This window comes from Macaca thibetana, chromosome 1 (assembly GCF_024542745.1).
Source record: "Macaca thibetana thibetana isolate TM-01 chromosome 1, ASM2454274v1, whole genome shotgun sequence".
Classification (NCBI taxonomy): Eukaryota; Metazoa; Chordata; class Mammalia; order Primates; family Cercopithecidae; genus Macaca; species Macaca thibetana.
The window spans coordinates 21,501,424-21,522,142 of record NC_065578.1 but is presented as its reverse complement, the minus strand read 5'-3'; the positions used below and the strand labels follow the sequence as shown (position 1 = coordinate 21,522,142).

General features: G+C 51.9%; 2 protein-coding genes across 11 annotated transcripts in view; both read right to left on the bottom strand.

The window, feature by feature from the left end:
- The window catches only part of C1QC (complement C1q C chain), a 110,206-nt gene that overhangs the window by 8,257 nt on the left and 81,230 nt on the right, over window positions 1-20,719 (bottom strand). The window contains exon 1 of one of the 4 annotated variants that reach the window (XM_050792688.1): window positions 4,319-4,328. The exons of the other annotated variants lie outside the window; for them this stretch is intronic. The gene's annotated coding sequence lies outside the window, so the exon portion shown is untranslated. Of the gene's footprint in view, window positions 1-4,318; window positions 4,329-20,719 lie in introns of those variants that run through there. 4 annotated transcript variants of the gene reach the window in all.
- The window catches only part of C1QA (complement C1q A chain), a 431,051-nt gene continuing 410,568 nt past the window's right edge, over window positions 237-20,719 (bottom strand). For 5 of the 7 annotated variants that reach the window (XM_050792682.1, XM_050792683.1, XM_050792685.1 and 2 more), the window contains exons 2-4: window positions 3,150-3,204; window positions 2,078-2,247; window positions 237-1,010 (exon numbers count right to left, since the gene is read on the bottom strand). In XM_050792682.1, coding sequence (XP_050648639.1) covers window positions 436-1,010; window positions 2,078-2,240 — 738 coding nt within the window. In that variant the 5' untranslated portion in view covers window positions 2,241-2,247; window positions 3,150-3,204 and the 3' untranslated portion in view covers window positions 237-435. Of the gene's footprint in view, window positions 1,011-2,077; window positions 2,248-3,149; window positions 3,207-13,591; window positions 13,596-20,719 lie in introns of those variants that run through there. The other 2 variants (XM_050792681.1, XM_050792686.1) reach the window with 2 other exon arrangements.

The following is a 20,719-nucleotide window of genomic DNA, read 5'->3' as shown; positions in this document are numbered from 1 at the left end:
AATCCCACTTACTTGGGAGGCTGGGGCAGGAGAGTCACTTGAACCAGGGAGGCGGAGGTTGCAGTGACCAAAGATCACGCCATTGCACTCCAGCCTGGGTGACAAGAGCGAAACTCCATCTCAAATAATAATAATAATAATAATAATAATGACAGGCCTGCTTCTTAAGCACTGGATCGTTATCATTCTTAGGCCTCCCTCTCAATGCCCCGAGTAGCAACTGAAGCTCAAGTTCGGCAGACACAGACACAGATGTTTATTCCAGGAAGAGTTCTAAGAAACGAGCTGTCTTAGAGCATGTGTCACGGGGGCAGCCAGTCCTGGGGCTCTCGGAGCCAGCCCCTTCCCTTCAGCAGCTGAAACAACAGCGCCCCCATTTTACAAAGCGGAGCATGGAAGCCAGAGAGGTGGGTGGGGGAGGGGTCCTTCCCGGGCTCAGGTGGACGGGAAGATGAGGAAGCCGCTGAAGACGCTGTCAGCCTCAAGACCTTGGTAAATGTTACCCTTTCTGGGGTCTTTTTCGACCCAGACCTGGTCACCCCGCTGCAGCTGAAGCACCATGCCCCCTGACACCACCTGGAAGAGCCCCTTGTTGGTGGTGTCACAGAAGCCCAGGGAGCGTCTGACCTGGCCCCTTGAGGAGGAGACAATGGACAGGCAGATCTCCCGCTCGGACACCACCTGGAAGGTGAAGTAGTAGTAGCCGGGTACAGTACAGACGAATCGGCCTGAGTGGTTCTGGTACGGCTCTTCCTGGTTGGTGATGACCGTGTCGAAGATGACCACGTTGCCCCCCATCGGTGGGTTCCGCCGAATGGCCGAGAAGGCCGGCCGCGGCTGGTCCTTGATGTTTCCTGGGTTGCCCTTGATACCTTTAATTCCTGGGAAGCCACGGTCCCCGAGGGGGCCACTGGGCCCTGGGTAGCCCACCTTGCCGGGGTTTCCAGAGGGCCCGGGTTCCCCCTGGTCTCCTTTAAGGCCTTGGATGCCTGTCCTGATGCCAGGGGCCCCTGTGGGGAGAAATACCAGATTGGGAGTCAGAATCCAATGCCTACCAGTCCTCAGGGAGAGAGCTGGACCCCCTGAGTCTATGGGATAAAGGGCAAGGAAGCACCTGGGCCTTCAGGACATCGATTCTGACTAGCTGTGTGACTTTGGGCAAGCATCTCAACCTCTCTGAGCCTCCGCTTCATCTGTAAAGTGGAGAGAAGTGTGAACAGGCACTTGGGAAAATGTCAGGTTCTGGGAAATGCATGGCACTCTGGCTGCTCTGCTGTGCTCCTGCCCAAGGCTGAGGACTCCATACCCCTCTGGAGGGCACTGACCTTGACTTCTTCAGGTTCGGGGACCACATGTAGGATGCCCGGATGCAAATTATTGCAAATGTCTATGTGATCCTTCTGGTCTGCTCTGGACTAGGAGGCCTAGGGGGATTCCATGAGACTCCCTTTCCACTTTGGTCAGGACCTCCTCCCTTTTCCATCACCCCCAGCCTTTCTTCTAGAATGTGAGAGTTTCTGAAGCCTAGAGGTGCTGGGGAGGGGGAAGCAGGGACCGTGTTGGGGGTGCTGGAAGGAAGCGAAGGGTCAGTTGCAGTTATTTGATCCCTCTCTGTGTGCCAGGCAGCGTTATTTCTCCATTTTACAGATGAGGCCACATAGGCTCAAAGAGGGCCGATAATTTGCTTGAGGTCACACAGCAAGGCAGTGGCTCCTGAATCTAAACTCTGGGTCCTCGTTTTTCTGTTAAGAGAACCGTGAGCAAGCACTCAGCATTGCTGCCAGAACTTTCACATTCACTGCTCAAAGGGAGCAGAGGGAGTCATTCTCCAGAGGGTGAAGGTGAAGCTGAAGAAAGAGGACCCAGGCAGTAAAGGGGGAGTGGAGAGGCCTGAGGACATGGCCTAGGGAGAAGGCTAGGCCTCCCTTAGCCCCTGGGGCCAAGTGCAAACTGGAGAGGATTCATGGGGCATTGGGGGCAGACGGGCTCTTGATTCTCAGTGCCACCCCAAGCCTTCGCTCTGGAGGCCAGGCCAGGCCAATGTCCAAGGGGCTAGGTCCTGAGGGAGAGTGCTTACCAGGCTCCCCTCGCTCCCCCTTGAGGCCTGGCCGCCCCGGTCTGCCGGGTCTTCCTGCCACCCCGTTCTTCCCGTCTGGTGCTCGGCACACATTCTGGGTCACAATAGAGGCCAGCGATATGGCCAGCACACAGACCACCAGCCATCCCTGGGGGCCTTCCATGTTGTCCCTGTGGAGACACGGGAGGGCCTGGACAGGCTGGACATCACACTCACACCCAGCTCACACCCTTGAGTCCCATGCACACAATGATATATGCACAGCCCTCCCCCAGTGCACATGCACCCTCCGGGGCTCTCAATGTCCACTCTCAATCCAGCGCCAGGGACCCCACACATATACACAGAACCACAAACTCACACACATCCACACATGTAACCAAGCACACCCACATCATCACACATTCACACAAACACAGTCTCTCATACATGTACCTACAAAACACAGTAGGCAAACTCGGAAATCCACTAAACCCCCCTAGACACACAACTGATACCCAAATAGACTCTGTCCCTCACTCACACGGACACACCATTCATACACTCCCACAGGTGATCGATTTCATTGAACAAATGTGTATTGAGCGCCTGCTCCTTGTTTAATTAACACTGGCTCACCCAGATGGTGGAGCTGTGCATACGCACAGGAATTCACAAACGCTCAACACCACACCTGCTCACTCTTCTGCATGCTCCGCGCCTTTCAGTATCCACTTGAGCACGGGAGGCTGGCTGCCCCCACAGTCCCCTCTGCTGGGTCCCACTGCCAGCTCTGGCACCCCAGGCTTTTCCTTCTTTGTGTTGGGGGGCCAGGACCCAGGAACCCTGGTCTTACATTCAGTTGCTGGGTCTAACTCATCGCCTTTCACCCTCCCTCAAGCCCCGGCTCAAGGAGTTAAGTTCCCTCCACTCACCCATTCTGGGTTCCTGATCAGCACTGCACTCCCATCCCTATCCTAGAATCAGCCACAGTTATTTCCCTCCCTCCCTGCCTCAGTTGCCCAGCCTACTGGGCCAGCTCCCCTGGGTCCCGGAACTCCGCAGCCCCCTCCCTCTGGGACTCTGGCCTCACCTGCCTCCCGTTGTCAACTCCAACTGGATGCTCCTGCCCTCTGCCCGGGGACCCTGTGGGCTGCCCAGCAGGAGTGGCGCCAGGCTGTGGCCAAGTTTCACATCCCTTCCCACTTCCCCTTCTCCAGACCTGCCCCCCTGAACTTCCCCAGGGGCCAGAAGCTCACCAGGGACATTTTGAGCAGACTTCAGCAAGACATTGGATGTCCTAACCCAGCAACAGCTGGTGTGGGGGTGGGGGCAGTGAGGCCAGTGCCTGTGAGGACATGGGGTGGAGGCCGTGCAGGATGAGGCTCTGAGAACCAGAGAAGCACAGAACACCAGAGCGGAAGGAATCTTTTAAAAAATCTGTCCCTTGTAGGACTTTTCATGATTATGAAAGTGGCACACAATTCATTGCCAAAAGCTTGGAAAATACAAAGAAGAAAGAACAGTGCATTGGTGAGAAGGAAGCACAGCAATCTGTTTCTAGACTTGCTGCTTCCTAGTTGCATGTCTTTGGGAAATTACTTGACGTCCTGGGCTCTCAGTGTTGTCTGTACATTGGGAACGAGGTTCTATGTCATCTGATTACTGTAGCATTTTAATGACCTACACATACAAAACACTTGGCACATGGTGAACACTTAACCACTAACTTTTGCCAACATTTAAAAAAACAACAAGTCTGGATGCTTTGGCTTGCGCCTGTAATCCCAGCATTTTGGGAGGCCAAGGCAAGCAGATCACTTGAGGTCAGTAGATCGAGACCAGCTGGCCAACATGGTGAAACTCCATCTCTACTAAAAATTAAAAAAATAGCCAGGTGTGGTAGCATGCACCTGTGTAATCCCAGCTATTAGGGAGGCTGAGCTGGGAGGATTGCTTGAGCCCAGGAGGTTGAGGCTGCAGTGAGCTTTGATCTTACCACTGCATTCCTGCCTGAGAGACAGAGCAAGACCCCATCTCAAAAAAAAAAAAAAAAAGAGATGGCAATGGCAGGCCATCTGGAATGGCTGCTGTCATCACACTGGCTGTGGTAGGGAGGCACGGCCAGGGCTGCATGCTCCGTATAGCCAGTGGGAGCTGGGGACAGTGGGAACCCCACCCTCCTGGGCACCACTGCAGCTGCCAAACCACTGCTGAAGACCCAGGCCTCCTGCTCCATGGAGCAGGCGGGGGCTCCCGCCACCCCCCATGCAGCTGCAGCTGCCTAAACTGTAGCTGTGGACCCAGGCATCCCTGCACTCTTGGGGGCCCAGGAAGGCCCCCCACCAACCCTTGCAGGCTCAGAAGTGCCTGCTCCCACTGCCTGGCTTCTCCCTGCTCTTGGCGCCCACTCTGATCTTGGAGCAAAGCTGGTGCTGAGCCTGGGTGCTGTTGCAGCCTGGCTGGGTGTGTGCATGCTCCGGGAAGTGCTAACACACTAGCCCCCTGCTGCCTTGGCCCCCTCCGGACTTTGGGCACTGACTAGCATGGAAGGAAAGCCAAGGGGAAACTGAGGGCAGCTCAGTGCTGACCTGCAGGTGCCCTTTGGCATGAACAGCCTGGGCACCATGAACAGTAGCAGGAGACAGACAGGCTCCTGGGGGAAGCGGATGGGTCCCTGGTGAGGCCAGGGAAGGCCTGAAGGCTGGGGGCCAGGCTGCCAGTCCCACAGTCCAGAGTGGGAACTTGTGGTATCTTTTCTGGGCTTGCCTATGGCCACCCATGGACCAATCAGTATGCACTTCCTCCCCTCTGAAGCCCGTGAAAGCTTCAGGCTCAGCCAGAGCTGAGCAGACATTGGGATGACCAGCTGCTGAGAGGAGCTACCCGCTCCAGGGTCTTCCCTCTTCTGAGAGCTGGGAAGTCGACAGGTTGACCTGCCTGCAGAGAGGAGCTTCCCATTCCAGGTCTCCTCTCTGCTGGGAGCTGAACACTCGTCAGGACACCCTGGCTGTGGAAAGGAGCTGTTCCCTGAGGGAGGCCTGCAGGAGGCTGCGCTGTTCTATCGCTCAATAAAGCTCCTCTTCGTCCTGCTCACTCTCCACTTGTCTGCATACCTCATTCTTCCCGTTTGCAGGATAAGAACTTGGGACCCATCAAATGGTGGGGCTGAAAGAGCTGTGACACAAACAGGGCTGCAACATGCCCCTTGCTTGCCACGGTGTGAGTGAAGAGAAGGAGAGAAGAGCTGCAGCCCTTCGGGGAACCCAGACCTGGGAGCTCCCCGAGCCAGGGCTGTGACTCCCTTTTTGGGGCCCCGTGGTTCCTGGCATCTCCAAGCTTCTGGGTGCCACCGTGTTCCCTGGTGCCAGCCATGGAAGCTGCTTGTGGTGTACCTGGTTTAGCCACAACCTCTCAGAGAGCTGGTGCCCATACTGGCACCTGGAGCTGTTCACCCCACTGCAGCAGCCGGCATGTCTGACTGTGTGCAGTGGCCAGACCCCACGTTCACTCACACACCCCTCACTGTTCCATCCCTGACTTGCCCTGGGCAGATGTGCAACCCAGGCTGGTAACATGAGTTGGGTGCAGCCTGCCAGGTGGAGTGAGTGAAATGAGCCCAGTGGGCCTGAGCAAAACTTGGGCAAAGGTGCCACCAGTCACAGAGGTTTCCAGCCAGAAAAATGACACCCCAAAGATCCCGTAACACCATCTCAAAAAAAACAAAAAACAAAATCCAGCAGTGAAAACCTGTGAATTCTACGATATAGAGATAATTGCTGCTAATGTTTGAATGGATCATCTAGCCTCACTCATATTAACTGACAGGGTGCTCATTACCTGTCTGCACAGCACACTGCTTCATTGTTGGCTTGGACCCTGAGAATGCTTTTTTTTAGATAGAGAGGCTCTGTCTCTCCCAGACTGGAGACAAATGTGTTCAGGCCTGGGCTGACCACATCTGTCTGCTTCTTCTCATGAGTATGTTTTTGTTTGTTGGTTTGTTTGTTTATTTATTTGTTTTCTGAGAATTTTGCCAGAGGCAGGAGGAGGAAAAGAGGAGGAGAGAGGAGATAAGGGAAAGCTGTTGTAAGTGGGCAGATGAAGGGTTTTCCAGCTTTGGGGACTTCTTTTTCATTTGCAATCTTATGTGGCATCTGATGTATGTTAAATAAAAATGGGGATACTGGGCCAGGTGCCGTGGCTCAAGCCTGTAATCCCAGCACTTTGTGAGGCCGAGGCGGGCAGATCACGAAGTCAGGAGATCGAGACCATCCTGGTGAACACGGTGAAACCCCGTCTCTACTAAAACTACAAAAAAATTACCCGGGCATGGTGGTGGGCGCCTGTAGTCCCAGCTACTCGGGAGGTTGGGGAAGGAGAATGGCGTGAACCTGAGAGGCGGAGCTCGCAGTGAGCCGAGATTGTGCCACTGCACTCTAGCCTGGGTGATAGAGCAAGACTCTGTCTCAAAACAAAACAAAACAAAAACTGGGGATACTGGGTTGAAGGGTGGGGGCCCAGAGCTCCTCCTGACAGCCCCTCCCATGCTCCCTGGATTCAGAAAGTTCATAGAGCTGGAATCTCACCTGCTCGGCCCATACCTAACTCACAGTGTGACCCTGGGCAAGTTATCTCATCTTTCTGAACCCCACTTTCTCCATCTACCAAGATGAGGGAGTGGGTGGGAGGTGGGAAGACTGCCCAAATGATCTCTAGTATCCCTCGCAGTATCCATCTTCCTCTTCTTTTTTTTTTTTTTTTTTTTTTGAGACAGAGTCTCACAGGCTGGAGTGCAGTGGCTCGATCTCGGCTCACTGCAACCTCTGCCTCCTGGGTTCAAGAGATTCTCCTGCCTCAGTCTTCTGAGTAGCTGGGATCACAGGTGTGCATGCACCACCATGCCCGGCTAATTTTTGTATTTTTAGTAGAGACGGGGTTCTGCCATGTTGCCCAGGCTGGTCTCGAACTCCTGACCTCAGGTGATCCTCCCATCTTGGCCTCCCAAAGTGCTGGGATTACAGATGTGAGCCACCACACCTGGCCCAGTATCCATCTTCTTTGACTCCATTGCGTCAGCCTCGCTTGTCTGCCAGAGGAGTTAGAAACGTGACACGCCCGGCCGGGCGCGGTGGCTCAAGCCTGTAATCCCAGCACTTTGGGAGGCCGAGACGGGCGGATCACGAGGTCAGGAGATCAAGACCATCCTGGCTAACACGGTGAAACCCCGTCTCTACTAAAAAATACAAAAAACTAGCCGGGCGCGGTGGCGGGCGCCTGTAGTCCCAACTACTCGGGAGGCTGAGGCAGGAGAATGGTGTGAACCCGGGAGGCGGAGCTTGCAATGAGCTGAGATCCGGCCACTGCACTCCAGCCTGGGCGGCAGAGCGAGACTCCGTCTCAAAAAAAAAAAAAAAAGAAACGTGACACGCCCGAGCCGGAAACACCAGCCTCATGTGCCCTATTTTACTCTAAAGACACAAAGGACCGGAGACAAAAAAAGACTTGCCCAGGGTCACACAGACAAGGGCGAGCTGGCAAGAGGATACTGTGAAAAGCTTCTTGAAGTGTCGTTTTCAAAATATGGAATACCCAGTTCCTATAGAAATACAGTGTGGGAATGTGTCAGTGTCTTCTTGTAGGTTGTTAATGGAGGAACCAGCTGGGTGACAAAGCTAGTTCAATGGATATGGAAAAAAAAATATGTATACCTGTATATGGAAAGAGAGAGAGAGTCAGTTAAAACAACAAGAATTCTGGAATATTCATAAGATTGCTAAATTAGATACAAAACTGGTTAATGTTCTATAGGGCAGTACAATCAACATGTCGGGGCTATCTCCTCTATGGAAAAGAAATCATTTGCATCTCTACCAGACAAAAATAATTTGCAACTTATCAGTTTTCTACCAGTTAACAGCTATCTTTACTGAATCTGGGCTCTAATCAATAGTAAATAATAAGTCAAGTCAAGTGACATTCCCCTAGAGTGTCAGATGACCCTTAGGAGGGCTTGTTAGATACAGCTCTCATTTGACTTTGAAAGGACACCGGTTATCTATTTGCCTTATTTCCAAGTGTTGGATGATTTTACTTATCAGGCTGTTGCAAGAGTATAAACACTTCCCAAGAAATAAAAGACATCGATACTAATGTACATATCATTAGTGTGAGAAGTGAAAGGGTCAGCAATGGCCCTGTGCATGTCACAACAGGGACACCTTCAGGCGGAGAGGAAGGGCACATTCTTCCATTTCTCCAGAGCCCAGACTCCTAGACGGGAGGCAGATGTGGGGAAGAGAGGAGATTCCTAGCCATGCTTGCACCGTCATGATCCATGAGGTTCAGTCTCAGAGTGGGGTCAAAGGTCAAATAAATAACCAAAAAACAATTTTTAAATGACTGGAATTCTTTATGGCGGAGTCACATCCCATTCAAGAGTTGGGTTGCAAAATCAGCACACGAGGCAAACATTGTAAATGGTGGAAAAATACCTTCGAACAGCGTCACGTGAAAGACTGTATTACCGTTTCACAATGGACTTTTGCTGTCAGTTTTGGCTCCAACAGTAGAACAGATTTCTTGTTCTTCAGTTGAGTACCAGTTGGTTAAGATTAACCAACTTCCCTATCACTCACACACAAAGGAATTGAATCTTCGGAGATTCAAGGGTGGAGCCACCCTCGGAGGTGAGGTGTTTAGATTGTGAGGGGTTCACAGGAGCTGAGGCAGACTTGGGGACAGCAGACCTCTCCCAGCCATGGTTCTTCCAGAAATAGGCTCTTAGAAGACAATATCCCCTGGCTGGGCATGGTGGATCATGCCTGTAATCCCAGCACTGTGGGAGGTCGAGCAGGGTGGATCACCTGAGGTTGGGAGTTCGAGACCAGCATGACCAACGTGGAGAAACTCTGTCTCTACTGAAAATACAAAATTAGCCGGGCGTGGTGGCACATGCCTGTAATCCCAGCTACTTAGGAGGCTGAGGCAGGAGAATTGCTTGAACCCGGGAGGTGGAGGTTGCAGTGAGCCAAGATAGTGCCATGCACTCTCGTCTAGGCAACAAGAGTGAAACTCCGTCTCAAAACAAAAACAAAAACAAAAACAAAAACCTGCCTCACTTAAATTGCAATTTCTAGTTGTTTCTCTCTTGGAGTCCTATTAGGCAAAGTGGAGATACTCAAGTGTGTATATAATGTGACTCTGAGGTTCTTGTATATTTCTTTTAAAAAATGAGGCGTAATTTGCACAGAGTAAAATGTGCACATCTCAAGCACACAGCTCAGTGGCTTACACCTGCATGCACAGGCCCTCTACCACCACTCGGATCAGAGTGCGGAGTATCCATCTCCCCAGCAAGGCGGCCGTGCCCCTCCGAGTCAACAGTGCTCCCCTCCACCCACACAATAACTGGTGTTCTGCTCTCCCTCACCATTGGTGCCTTCTGCCTGTTCTTGAACTTCGTGTCAATGGAATCAAGCAGCCTGTGCTCTTTTGTGTCTGGCTTCTTTTGATGAACATGCCAGTGAGATGCATCTGTGTTACCGTGTGTCAGTTCCCGTGGTATTGCTGAGTGCTATTCCATTGCACACGCAGTATCACACTTTGTCTATCCCTTCTATTGGTGTGGAGTTTGGGCTATGATGAATAAAGCTGCTAAGAACATTCTTGTGCAAATCCTCTGCTCCACCCAGCCCTGTGAACAGATACACTCACTTCTCTGCTGTACGTTTGAACACCAAGAAGGATGCGTAGAGTTGACACCAGTGCTCTTTGCTCTCTTCCATCCACTCCTCCAGACATCTGTCTCCAACTTCCTGCCTCCACCAAAAAAATAAAAATCTCCCAGCCCCTCTACCCAGAGCCACTGTTCCTCCTTCTCCCCCACTCTCCTGCTCTCTGTTCTTTATTATGGAGATTGTCTTAGTCTGGCCTTTCTTGCAAAATCCTCCTTCTGGGCCTTTTGGGGTCTATCCTTCCATTATCTGTCCCCACCACCCAATAAGATCAGGGTTCCGTTAGCAAGTGGTTGGGGGAGGCGTTTGGAATTGGGGAGGGAGCTGTTGTGCGAGAGAACGGCCATGCGTTTGTGCACACTCTTTATTCTTCACTTTTCTTGGCAGATAAAAGCACTTCTTGGATTATTTTATGAAACGCAGAGGGGATTGTAAACAGCAAATCAGTTACTGTGGAGATGGAGGCAGCGTGTGTTCAAATACAGTGTCTGTGTCTCTTTGGCTGTGTGATCTTGCACGAGTAACCTCCTGTGTCTGGGGCTCTAACACGTCACCTGTAAACTGGGAATGATGACCTCAAACTACGCGAGGCTTCCAGGCAGCAGTGCGGCTGGTCTCTGGCACACAGTAGGTGCTTAACACAATGTCTTACCTCCTCCTACTCTCACCTGGCACTCAGAGGGCCGGTGCATGAAAGAAAATGTGAAAAAAAAAAAAAGACAAAAAAGATTTATTGCGGGGGAGAGTGAAGAAAAATAGGAAGAAATAAAGCCCCCCCAGATGGAAGCCAGCACCCTGAATGCCCACGAGGGAGGCAGCCCAGCCTGGAGGGGAACTGGGCGGAGCTGCTCTGGAGATGTTCTTCACAGGCAAATACAGCCAGAAGCCACCAGGCAGGTAAGATGTAAAAAGATTAAGAGGATTAAGAGAGAATTTGGAAAACAAACAGATCGGGCTGTGGGAGCCAATAAGGAGGTATTACCTCCACCTTGTGAGGGCTGGGCCTGACATCGAGGTTGCTGGGAGATGCTAGCTTCCAAGGAGCTCACATAGGCACGAGGGTCACAAGAGAGCAGCTAGGGAGAGCCCGGAGTACAAATGATCTCCACCATCTGCCCATCACAGGACCTGAAATTCCTCCTGTGAGGCATTATTTCCACAGGGTAAGCATTGTCCTCTCTGGGGTGTTTTGAGGTTGATGCTGCACCGTGGTGTGCTTGCAAGATGTTAACAGGCTCTTCCTTGTGAGCCCTACTGAATAATGCTGGACTTCCTACTGGGTGCTTAATACATGACCTCACTTCATCATCAGAATCCCCGGGGAGGTGGCATGGTGACAACCCCTTTTACGGATGAAGTAACTGAGGTTCAGAGAGGGTAAGTGACTCACACAAGGTCACACAGACTGTAAATGGAATAGTTATTTCTTTCTTTCTTTCTTTTTTTTTTTTTTTTTGGCATGGAGTCTCTCTCTGTCGCCCAGGCTGGAGTGCAGTGGCGTAGTCTCAGTTCACTGCAACCTCCGCCTCCTGTGATCAAGTGATTTGGGTGCCTCAGCCTCCCGAGCAGCTGGGATTACAGGCTCATACCACCACACCTGGCTTTTTTTGTTTTGTTTTGAGATGAATTCTTGCTCTGTTGCCAGACTGAACTGCAGTGGCACGATCTCAGCTCACTGCAACCTCTGCCTCCTGCATTTAAGCAATTCTTCTACTTCAGCCTCCCAAGTAGCTAGGACTACAGGTGTGCACCACCACACCTGGCTAATTTTTTTTTTTTTTTTTTTTTTTTTTTTTTTTTTTTTTTAGTACAGACAGGGTTTCACCATGTTGGCCAGGATGATCTCTCCATCTCTTGATCTCATGATCAGCCTGCCTCGGCCTCCCAAAGTACTGAGATTACAGGGGTGAGCCACCGTGCCCGGCCTAATATTTTCTACTTTTAGTAGAGACGAGGTCTCACCATGTTGGCCAGGCTGGTCCCAAACTCCTGACCTCAAGTGATCCGCCTGCCTTGGCCTCCCAAAGAGCTGGGATTTCAGGCGTGAGCCACCGCGACTGGCCTGGAATAGTTGTTTCTACCACATTGGGTTACCTTCCTGAGGGTGTGCCATTGGCATCCGCCCTGCAGATTGGGGTCTGAAACAGCAGTCCTGAAAGTGGTGGGGAGGAGCACAGAGGAGATGAACATGTTGAGTTTGGGGACTCCGAGGGCGAGATCTGCCAGCTTCACACATTTACCTCCCTCGTGCCAGGCATTTAACATCGTCTCACTTAATTGGCACGGGATCCTTACGGGGTAGTATTTTGGTTCATTTCCAAACATGAAAAACAGGCTCAGAGAGGTGCGATGACTTGCGCATGGGTCTAGGTTTGCCAGATTTAACAAATGAGAGTTCAGGATGCACATTTCAATTTGCATTTCAGACCAACAACAGTATGCATGGGATATGCTTATGCTAAAACAATGATTCAGGCTGCATTTTATCTGGCAACCTCCGTAGGTCACACAGGCTGTAAGTGGCTGTTACCCCCTCTTCCTGTGGCTCTCTGGCAAGAGCCATCTAGGGAGGGGTGAGGGTGCGAGGGTGTTCCTGTCTGCCTCCCAGGGAGATGTGAGCTTCACCCATCTACCTAGGGGCCAAGATCACTGCTCCGGTGGACTGGCCAGAACCCCAGCCCCGTTCCCCCACCATGGTTCCCACATCATCACCATGGAAGGCTGCCTTCTGTATGTGTCTAACTGCCCCAGACTTTTTATCAGAAGAGACCACTGTGGGCTGGAGGCAAGGGACTTGGGTTCTAGTCCTGGGACAAATCACCCCCCCGCCCGGGCTTCGGCCTCTCTGCTGGAAAGAGAAGGGAGCTGCGCTGAAGCGGTGGGTCCCTGGAGCAGTCACCTGGGGGAGCTGGGGAAGAACACCACTGCCAAGCTGCATGCGCTCTACAAAGTCGGAGGCTCGGGGTGGGGCCTCTGCATTGAAACAGGTACCCTGAGTGAGCTGAGGCTGGCAGCCCAGGCCTTTTCTGGGGCTTTGACAGTGACTAAGGGTCTTCCCAACCTTGGCACGTTAGCTGGGCCTGCCCTGGACCTTTGGACATGACCTTTTGGTATCTGACAAGTGGGGAGAGGCACTGGAGGGCTTAGAAATGACTTAATGAGGGAAAGGCAGAGCCCAGGGGGTTGGGGAGGGGAGAGAAATGCCTTCATGGTGGGGGCAAAGCCAGAAGGCCACGTTTGTTAGGTGGGGGTAGAAGGGAGGGAAGGTCCCTAAATCTCCCCAGAGGCTATGACCATCTCCAATCTTGGAATTCAGGCCTATTTCTTACACCTGGCTCCTGAGATTCCGTGTGTGGGGGCTGGTGAGGTTACTGCCATCATCCTTAATTAACTGATGGGGGATGCAGAGGGCTGAGTCACCTATGTCACACAGAGGAGAGGTCCAGTCTCCAGTCCACAAGCCCTGCCCTAGGATGGTCCCGGAAGGGGCCCTGGCCCAGCCTCCTCCCAGAGTCCTGGGTCAGTGGGGCACTGCCATTTTCATTGCGAGGTTCTGAGCCTCTGTCTCTGCCCTCCGGCGGCTCACTGTGGGCCTTTGTCCAACGGTCCACTAACCCCAGCTCTAATCAACCTTTCTTTCCCTGGAGCCCGGGGCATGGCCAGGGTCACATGGTGTGCAGGGCCAGTGCTGGGATTTGAGCGCAGGTCATGTGATGCAGGAGCTCGCCCTCATTTTTTTTTTACCTGTGGAGCCGCTCAGGAATTTGGGCTAATGACAGCTGCCGCTGCCCTGTCCTCACCCCCCTCTCCCAGCCCTCTGCTGATTACAAATAAACACCCGGTCTACGCAGGAGAGTAATTAACTCTCCAACATGGGGAGGACTAATCAGCCTGGAGTTTGCTGCAGGTGGGAAAAAGCGAAGGCTTTTCCTAAGTAGTATGCAAATGAGCCTGTAGTATGCAAATGAACCCCTCCTGCTCCTGGGAAAGGCTGTCAGAGCCAGAAGTGCTGCTGCTTCCAGGGACAGGCTCTGGGAACATGGGCCGGCTGCAGGGGCTTGGGCCTTTAGGCTTAGGGGGGTTGGGAGGTCAGAATAGGGGTAGGGGTGGGGCTCACCTTGAGGGTCTCCAGCACACCTGCAGCCCTTGCATGGAACACTGTGGGGATGGCAGAGGGAAAAATAGGTACAGGGCTCAGAGAAGTGGCTGTGAATCTGAATACCACTGTCCTCACCTGGGTGACCTTGGTCTTTGTCACCATGCTCTTGCTCTGCTGCGGAGGTCATGGAGGCCTTGCATTGCCATGGGTGGAGCCACGGCATCCAAGTGGCCTGGCTTGCTGAGGAACTGCATGAGAGATAACTGCCCTGGAGTGTCACCCAGACCCACGACATGCTTTGCAGGAGTGGAGAGTAAGCCTTTGTGGTGTTCAGCCCCTGCAATACAGTTGTTACTGCAGCATAACCGAGCTTCTCCTGATGGATACAGCAAAGGATAAGCCCACTGGAGAATGATTATTACATGAACATTGTTGTCCTCATAGTCTTCATCACCCTCCACGCCTCCCTTTACCTTGTCAGGGCTGTCGTGTCTGACAACATCCTTATAGAACCCTTCTGGCAACACCATCCCTAGCAGGTCCCAGTGGAGCTGTCCGGGGTCCTGTCCTCAGCCTGAGCGCTCCACCATTGCCCAGACTTTCATCGGTTCTGTGCCATTGGGCTGGGCACCCAGGAATCTGAAATGAAAAACATCCAGATGTACCTTTGGAGAGCTTGCATGCTGCTGCAGAGGCAGACATAGAAATAACTCCAGGGCCGAGCAGGTCATGGGGCCCCAGAGACACCCAGAAACAAGCAGTGGGTAAGATGAGAGTCACCCCAGTGCAGGAATCTTGGGAGACTTCTCAGAGGAGGAGGCAGGAGGTGGCAGCAGTGACTCACCTACTCATTGCTTATAGGCTCCTCTCACAATTCAGGTCTGAGTCCCAGCTCCTCTTCTTCCCACTGTGTAGTCTTGGGGTGCACAGTGGAATCTTCCTTCCTAAAGCCTTAGTTTTCTCATCTGTGAAATAGGACAATAAAAGTACATCTTCTTGGGATTATTGCAATGGCTTAGTGGATTAGTATGTGTGAGGTGCTTTACTCAGTGCCTGGCATGCAGTAACGTTCAGTAAAAGGTGGTTCTTTTTTTTGTTTGTTTTGTTTTGTTTTTTGTTTGTTGTTTTTTGTTTTGTTTTGTTTTGAGACGGAGTCTCACTCTGTTGCCCAGGCTGGAGTGCAGTGGCACGATCTCGGCTCAGTGCAACTTCCGCCTCCTGGGTTCACCCCATTCTCCTGCCTCAGCCTCCCGAGTAGCTGGGACTACAGGCGCCCACCACCACGCCTAGCTCATTTTTTTGTATTTTTAGTAGAGATGGGGTTTCACCGTGTTAGCCAGGATGGTCTCGACCCCTGACCTTGTGATCTACCTGCCTCGGCCTCCCAAAGTGCTGGGATTACAGGCATGAGCCACCATGCCTGGCCAACAGTTGTTATTATTTCATTTGTCTTTTGCAACAACCCTGTGAGAGAATAGAAATAACTAGCGTTATCACTGTTCCACAGATGAGAAAAATGAGGCTCAGAAAGAGCAAGTGACTGGCCTAAAACCACACAGTTAAAAGCTGGCTGAGTGTGGACTGGAAGCTGGGCCTGTCTGACTCTGAGCCCTCGTTCACTGTGCTACTTGGGGTTAGCATTTGTGCCCTCAGACCTTGAATCTCACCTGCTCATTCTGGCCTGGCCGTATCTCCCACTCTTTCCATGTCTCAAAGCCCTAGCCTGACCCTTTGAGACTCCACTATTTTTTTATTGTGATAAAATATACATACCATAAAATTTACCATTTTAACCATTTTAAGGGTGCATTTCAGTAGCATGAAGAGCATTCACACTGTTACACAACCATCACGACCGTCCATCTCCGGAATTGTTATCATTTCATACTGAAACTCTATACCCGTGAAACCGTAAGCCTCAATTGCCCCTAAAGCCACCGTCTCACTCTCTGCCTCTGTGAATTTGACTTTTCTAAGTACTTTTGTTTTTCTTCGATTGTGTGCAGTGGCGTGATCTTGGCTCACTGCAACCTCCGCCTCCCGAGTTCAAGCGATTCTCCTGCTTCAGTCTCTGGAGTAGCTGGGATTACAGGTATGCACTACCACACCCGGCTAATGTTTTATATTTTTGGTAGAGACGGGGTTTCACCATGTTGGCCAGGCTGGTCTCGAACTCCTGACCTCAAGTGATCTGCCCACCTTGGCCTCCCAAACTGTTGGGATTACAGGCATGAGCCACTGTGCCCGGCGGTACTTTGTATAAGTGAAATTATGCATCCTTTTGTGACTGGCTTATTTCACTTAGGATAACGCCCTCAGGGCTCATCCATATTGTAGCATAGATCAGAATATCATTCCTTTATAAAGCTGACTAATATTTCATTGTATGGACAGACCATGTTTTATTTATCCATCCATCCAGTGACGGACAGTTGGGTTATTTCCACATTTGGCCATTGTGGATAATGCTGCAATGAACACAGGTGTACAAAGTCACCACCTTCCTGAGACCTCCATGGGGGCCACTCCCCAAGAGCTTTGCCAGGATCCACAGGTCCCAAACTGCCCATGATCCAGGAACCAGGGCCCGCCCAGCCCCTCACCCACTGGCCACCTTGCTTCCCCCCGAGCTCTGTGCCTTTGCTTTCCCCGCCTGGTGCGTCTTTCCCCAGCATCTCCACCATCCAATGCCACTCACTCATCAAGGCTCACCTTGAATGCCCCCTGCCCCCACCCATAGCCTTCTCTACTTTCCTTGTACTGTCTGCTATCTTTAGTCCTCACCCTCTGTCTGTCCCTCACTTAGGTCTCTGATTATTATTATTATTAGTAGTAGTAGTAGTAGAAACAGGGTTTCACCATGTTGTCCAGGCTGGTCTCGATCTCCTGACCTCAGGTCACCGCCCGCCCTAGCCTCCCAAAGTGCTGGGATTACAGGTGTGAACCACCGCACCCGGCCTCTGTCTCTGATTATTTTAAACCTTAGACTAGTGTTACCTGTGACTGCCCCCTCTTCCAGAATAGGGAATTTCCTTCAGAATATTGTTGAGAGGGCTAGGCACAGTAGCTCATATCTGTAATCTCAGCATTTTGGGAGGTTGTGGCAGGAGGATCCCTTGAGGCCAGGAGTTTGAGACCAACCTGGGCAACATAGCAAGACCCCCATCTCTTAAATAAGAATTAGCTGGTCCAGGCATGGTGGCTCACTCCTGTAATCCCAGCACTTTGGGAGGCCAAAGCAGGCAGATCATGAGGTCAGGAGTTTGAGACCAGCTAGCCAACATGGTGAAACCCCGTCTCCACTAAAAATACAAAATTAGCTGGGTGTGGTGGTACACACCTGGAATTGCACTCCAGCCTGGGCAAAAAGAGCAAAACTCCATCTCAAAAATAATAAGAAGAAGAAGAATTAGCTGGGCACGGTGACGCATGACTGTGGTCCTAGCTACTCAGGAGGCTGAAGGGGGAGAATTGCTTGAGGTCATGAGTTTGAGGTTACAGTGAGCTATGATCACTACTGTACTCCAGCCTGAGCAACAGAGTGAGACCCTGTCACTGGAAAAAAAAATATTGCTGAGATGGACTTCTCCTGAGTATAAGGCAAAAATGAAAAAAAATGAGAGTCCTCTTTCTTTGGAATGTGTCTATCTTAAGTGAATAAAGCTGGTCCCTTGTGCCAGCGCAATGAATTAGAGGTAATCTGGCTTCCTGAGTCTTGCTACACTTTCTTCGCCAAGTTAGATAAGACAGTCACTTGCCAGAGAAGCATCCTAGACAGACCGGGTTCAAATCCTGGCCCTGCCCCTTCCTGGCTGTGTGGTACCAAGCAAGTTACTTTATTTCTCGGCACCTCAGTGTGTCCATCTATGAAATGGGCATAGTAATATAATCTACCTCACATGATTGTGACAGCTATTAATGGAGTCAATAGGATAATAATGTCTTCGGAACAGTGCCAAGGGTATAGTAAGCGTTCACCAAATACCAAACATGATTTATTAAAGGAATACATAGTGGGGGCTCAGGGAATCTTTGCCAAATTAATGGGAAGAGTGAGACCCAAGAGGGAGTTCGGATCCAAAGTAAGCAGGTGCCAGGGGTCTGGAGACATCTGCTCAGCCTCCCCTCGGCTGAGTGGGTAACACAATGCTGGCTGCCCACACTGCAAGGCTGTTCTTGGCATTAGTGTGAGGCTTGGGGTGGAGGCATAGGGCAAACAGGGCAAAGGGCCTTTGACCCAGCTCTTTCCTCCTCAGGGAGAGGGACTTCTGAGCAGCCTTCTTGGGAGCCCCCACTCCCTGGCTTTCTCCAGGCAGACAGGCAGTTGCTGGGAGAGCCAGGTGGGAGCTGGCACATCTGGGCAGCAGCTGTGGGATAAGCCATCCTCCCCTCGTCCCCCACTCTCCACAGTAACTGAGGCTGCGGGGGGCCTTCTGAAGGCTGGGTTGACCCCGGCAGGAAGGAAAGGAGGCAAAGGCCCATGGGGTGGACTCTAGGGCCAGCCTGGGGTGATGGGCGAAAGTACCAAGTCACTCTTGGAGCCAGGCCATGGTCAGCAGTTTTGCCCAGGCACCTGGAGAGGGCACTGGGACCCTGGAGAGCCAGGTTCTAGGCCCAGTGGAGCCTGTGCTGCCTCAGCCTCCTCCTCCTTTCTCAGGGTTCACTATCTTTGTCTCTAACAGGTACTATCCTGCCTCCCCCATGGGGCTGTGGGGCGATACTTCTAAGAAGATGCTCGAGGCCAGGCGCCATGGCTCACACCTGCAATCCCAGCACTTCGAGAGTCCAAGGTGGGCAGATCACTTGAGGTCAGGAGTTCAAGACCAGCCTGGCCAACATGGTGAAATCCCGTCTGTACTGAAAATACAAAAATTAGCTGGGTGTGGCGGCAAGTGCCTATAATCCCAGTTACTGGGGAGGCTGAGGTAGGAGAATCGCTTGAACTTGGGAGGTAGAGGTTGCAGTGAGCTGAGATCGCACCACTGCATTCCAGCCTGGGTAACAGAGCGAGACTCTGACTCAAAAAAAAAAAAAAAAAAAAAAATCCTTGTGAAGAAGCTTCCCCAAACCCAGGCAAATCTAAGGACATCAAAGTCCTGCTGGTGGGTGACTCGCTCAGCGGTCCCTCCCACCATCCAGCAGACAGTGGAGCGGGTCTGAACATAGAGAGAGATGTTTATGGAGCAGGAAGAGGGCTGGCTGGCTGGGAGTCCTCTGCTCACTCTTTCCTCTGTAGCCCATGTGCTTGCCTTGAGTGAGCGACCTCATCTTGGAGCCTCAGTTTCCCTATCATGGATGGCGCCTTGCGGGGCCAGGCAGTTTAAAAAAAAAAAAGAAAAGAAAAAGAAAGAAATTGTACGTAAATGTTCACAACTTCCCTGCATGGTAAAGGTTTCACTCCTGATTAGGTGATATTGCTTGCCCTAGGCGTTAGCACATGTGCTGTGTGGCCTTGAGCTGGCACCGTTACCTCTCTGAGCATCGGTTTTCAAATCTGTAAAATGGGAGTGACACTCTCCCTCGAAGGTGCTAAGTATTGGTGGACAATGAAAATCCAAGGTCCGGGTGCGGTGGCTCACACCTGTAATCCCAGCCCTTTGGGAGGCCGAGGCGGGTGGATCACCTGAGGTCAGGAGTTCGAGACCAGCCTGACCAACATGGCAAAACCCCGTCTCTACTAAAAATACAAAAATTAGCTGGACGTGGTGGTGCATGCCTGTAATTCCAGTTACTTGGGAGGCTGAGGCAGGAGAATTGCTTGAACCTGGGAGGCGGAGGTTGCAGTGAACTGAGATTGTACCACTACACTCCAGCCTGGGCAACAGAGCAAGACTCCGTCTCAAAAAATATAAAATAAAATAAAATAAAAATCCAAGGAAGCCTCGCTGAGGTGTGAACCAAGGGCAGTCGCGCCTTCCCCTGCTGTACACCAGGCTGCCCCTGTGGGTGGGGGTTGGACAATAGGATCTTCAGGAGTCTTTGCAGCTTGACTTGGACACTCCCAGGCCTTCATCTAAGCCTCTGGATTCCTTGGAGCCCTCTGTCTCACTTCATTTGGTCTATTGCCTGCTTTTACCTGAGGGCTGTTTTTTTTTTTTTTTTTTTTTTTTTTTTTGAGACAGAGTCTCGCTCTGTCGCCCAGGCTGGGGTGCAGTGGCCGGATCTCAGCTCACTGCAAGCTCCGCCTCCCGGGTTTAGACCATTCTCCTGCCTCAGCCTCCCGAGTAGCTGGGACTACAGGCGCCTGCCACCTCGCCCGGCTAGTTTTTTGTATTTTTTAGTAGAGACGGGGTTTCACCGTGTTAGCCAGGATGGTCTCGATCTCCTGACCTCGTGATCCGCCCGTCTCGGCCTCCCAAAGTGCTGGGATTACAGGCTTGAGCCACCGCGCCCGGCCGAGGGCTGTTTTTGATGACGTAGCGGCCCTTGGTCCCCCCACCCCAGTTCCCAGAACCCAGCTGTGTGGGGGGGTCTTCCTTGGCAACGAGGTATCTGCCGTGACTTCCTGAGGCTCTCAGCATCCGTGAGGGGCTAACTGGGGGCGCCACTCCAGAGCACCCTCCTTTGCTTCTCAGCAGGAGGGAGTGACCAGGTTATTTTTGTGATAAAAGTTGAATAAATGGAAAGGCACGGTTTTTATTCAGTGGGTAATTAGCTGCCGCTGCTGCACTCCCTCCTAATTGTCTCTCTCACTCCAGACGGGCGGAGATCAATAGGAAGCGGCCGCTGTGCGGTGAAAGTCACAATTAATTAATTGCCGGGCGTGCGTGTGTCTCCATCTCTGTCACATCAAAGGGCTGGGGGCAGCAGCTGCCCGAGTCTCGGCTG